The sequence below is a fragment of the Excalfactoria chinensis genome, chromosome 1 (assembly GCF_039878825.1).
Source record: "Excalfactoria chinensis isolate bCotChi1 chromosome 1, bCotChi1.hap2, whole genome shotgun sequence".
Taxonomy (NCBI): domain Eukaryota; kingdom Metazoa; phylum Chordata; class Aves; order Galliformes; family Phasianidae; genus Excalfactoria; species Excalfactoria chinensis.
The window spans coordinates 130,465,715-130,468,035 of NC_092825.1; the positions used below are offsets into that span (position 1 = coordinate 130,465,715).

The window sequence follows — 2,321 nt, forward strand, 5'->3', positions numbered from 1 at the left end:
TCCAGCAATGCTGCGTTTGTGGTGAGAGGGGGGCGGCCATCACATGCGCAGAGAGTGGCTGCCAACGGAGCTTCCACCTGCCCTGTGCCAAGGACGGGCAATGCGTCACCCAGTTCTTTGGGCAGCACAGGTAAGGGCTGTCAGCAGCCTCCAAGCCAGGGAGGATCCCGCAGGGACAGCTCCCGGCAGCCTGTCACAGCCTGAGCCAGGGCCTGGGGTCTCCATCCTGCCCCTCTGCCCTCCTCACAGCATTTCTCAGCGTGCCCATCCCTTCCATCTTCCCCCAGGTCCTTCTGTTGGGAGCACCGCCCTCGACAGACAGCAGCTCCAGAAAAAGGCACCACCTGCAGCATCTGCCAGGGGACTGTGGGGAACACAGCATCCTACCACACCCTGGAATGCTCATCGTGCCATCGTGCCTGGTTCCACCGCGGATGCATCCAGGTAGGAGCCCTCCCCTCACCCTGCAGGCACGCTTGCTGCTCAGCAGCACCAGGCACCGCTCACGCTCACCTTGCTTGTGCTTCTCCTGCAGCGACAGGCCTTGAATGATGGCACTGCGTGCTTCCGGTGCCCTGGCTGTCAGGACAACGGCCTGTTTCGTATTGAAATGTCCATCCTGGGGATCCGTGTCCCAGACAGGTTGGTGTCCTTCTGCGAAAGGATGGAGAAGGCACGAGCACTGGGCCTGTCCATGCAGTGTCTTGGCAGGCCTCCCCCTTGGCTGTCCCAGGAGCACATGGTGCCTCAGCTTCATGGAGGAGCTGGAAATGGGGTTGGGCTGGATGAGATGGGATGACCTTGGGTCTCGTGCTGGGGACGCTGGGGACTCATCACTTTCCCTCCATTCTCTTGTAGAAAACCAGAATGGGAGGACAGTTCCGTGTACACACCAGTTGTACGGAGGCACAGGCGCTGTGATGCCGTCGTGTGCTTTTACCATGGAGGCAGGTGGCAGGCAGAAGAAGAGGGGTGAGTGAGCGCAGCAGCTGTCTGGGCCTCTGCGGGGGATCTCAGCCTGAGCACACGCTGGGAGAGCAAGGGCTGAGCACCAGAGATGTGCCAGGCACTCCCTGGCTTGGCTGGCTTAGTCCTCACGCCCACAACCCCTTTGCTTCCCCAGGCCCTGGCAGCTGATCCTGTGCAGCTCCTGTGGAGCGGAGAACACCCACCGAGAGTGCTCCCACTCGTGCATCAGAAGGAACACGTGGGACTGCGACAGATGTGCTGGCCTGGGAACCTGTAAGGCTCAATGAGTTGCATGGCAGCGGGCTGGGCCAGGCAAAGCCTGGCAGCTCGTGCTCAGGGCAGCTCAGCCAGAGTCTGTTTGCCCCAGGAGGGATGGCAGCCTGTCCCTACCCGGGGCTACACGTTCCTCCCGCTAACCTTCCCGCCTCCCCTTACAGCCGCCAGCACCATCTCGGTGCTTGCTGCACTCAGCACTGCCAGCCAGGAGAGCCTGCAGCCATCCCACAGCCCCCAGGAACCTGAGGACAGCCAGCCCATCCAAAGCAGCCAGGCAGCATCGGGGCCATCACACTGTTTCCTGCTGCCAGAGATCAGCGAGCTGGGAACAGAAGGTGGGGTGATCTTCTCAGCTGTTCCTGGACTTCAGGTTGGACACGAGGATGTCCCAGCACACCATGGGAGCAGCCATACGATCACCTCAGGCACTGAAGGCAGCTCCCACACCTCCACCAGACGGGACACATCAAGAGCCTCCAGAGCAGCCGCTGCGGCTGCACGCAGAAGGCGTCCCAGGCAGCGGGGAATGAGCCGGACACGAAGCCGCTCCCCGCTGCAAGGTCGGGCCCCAGGTTCCCAAAGCCGGGCAAGAAGACCTCAAGGCAGCAGGCGCACACCAGCTCCAGCTGCTCTGAGCAGAGCCCGCAGCACCTCCAGACCAGCAACACGGAGGTCCTTCAGGGCTTCCCTGCATTCAGATGCTGAGGAATGGTCCAGGCAGCCACGGGAAGCCCGCATGCGAAGCCGTCCCTCGGAGGCACATCGAGCCCCAAATGCCCACCGCCGGCTCCGAAGAGGCTGCAGGAGACGGCAGAGGCTGTCCCAGGAATGAATCCAACATCAAAGCCAGCATCCATCCTGGAGCCAACATCAAGGCAGCATCCCCCAACCCCCATCCACCCCAAAATTACATCAGGAAAGTGATTCCAACAGTGCTGTGTGTTCGGGCACAAAGCCATTCCTTGGTCCAACATCAATCCAACACCCAACGTCCCCCCCTAAAATCAGCCCAAAAATATGTGGCATGGAACCAGCCGTGGGCCAGTACCATGTGCTGGCTCCAGTCCAACACAACA

At 61.3% G+C, this 2,321-nt stretch overlaps 1 protein-coding gene across 1 annotated transcript; it reads left to right on the forward strand.

Moving 5' to 3' along the window:
- Nucleotides 1-610: 610 nt before the first annotated feature.
- On the forward strand, nt 611-2,077 carry LOC140254709 (uncharacterized). The gene is made up of 4 exons (XM_072341650.1): nt 611-642; nt 859-972; nt 1,124-1,242; nt 1,407-2,077. Exons 1-4 carry the CDS (start codon nt 611-613, stop codon nt 2,075-2,077), a joined length of 936 nt encoding a protein of 311 aa, XP_072197751.1.
- Nucleotides 2,078-2,321: the final 244 nt, after the last annotated feature.

Coding starts and splice junctions, on each gene's coding strand:
- LOC140254709 (XM_072341650.1), top strand. CDS start 611: ATGTCCATCCTGGGGATCCGTGTCCCAGACAG. Junction 973..1,123: donor TGGCAGGCAGAAGAAGAGGG/GTGAGTGAGCGC, acceptor TTGCTTCCCCAG/GCCCTGGCAGCTGATCCTGT. Junction 1,243..1,406: donor ATGTGCTGGCCTGGGAACCT/GTAAGGCTCAAT, acceptor CTCCCCTTACAG/CCGCCAGCACCATCTCGGTG.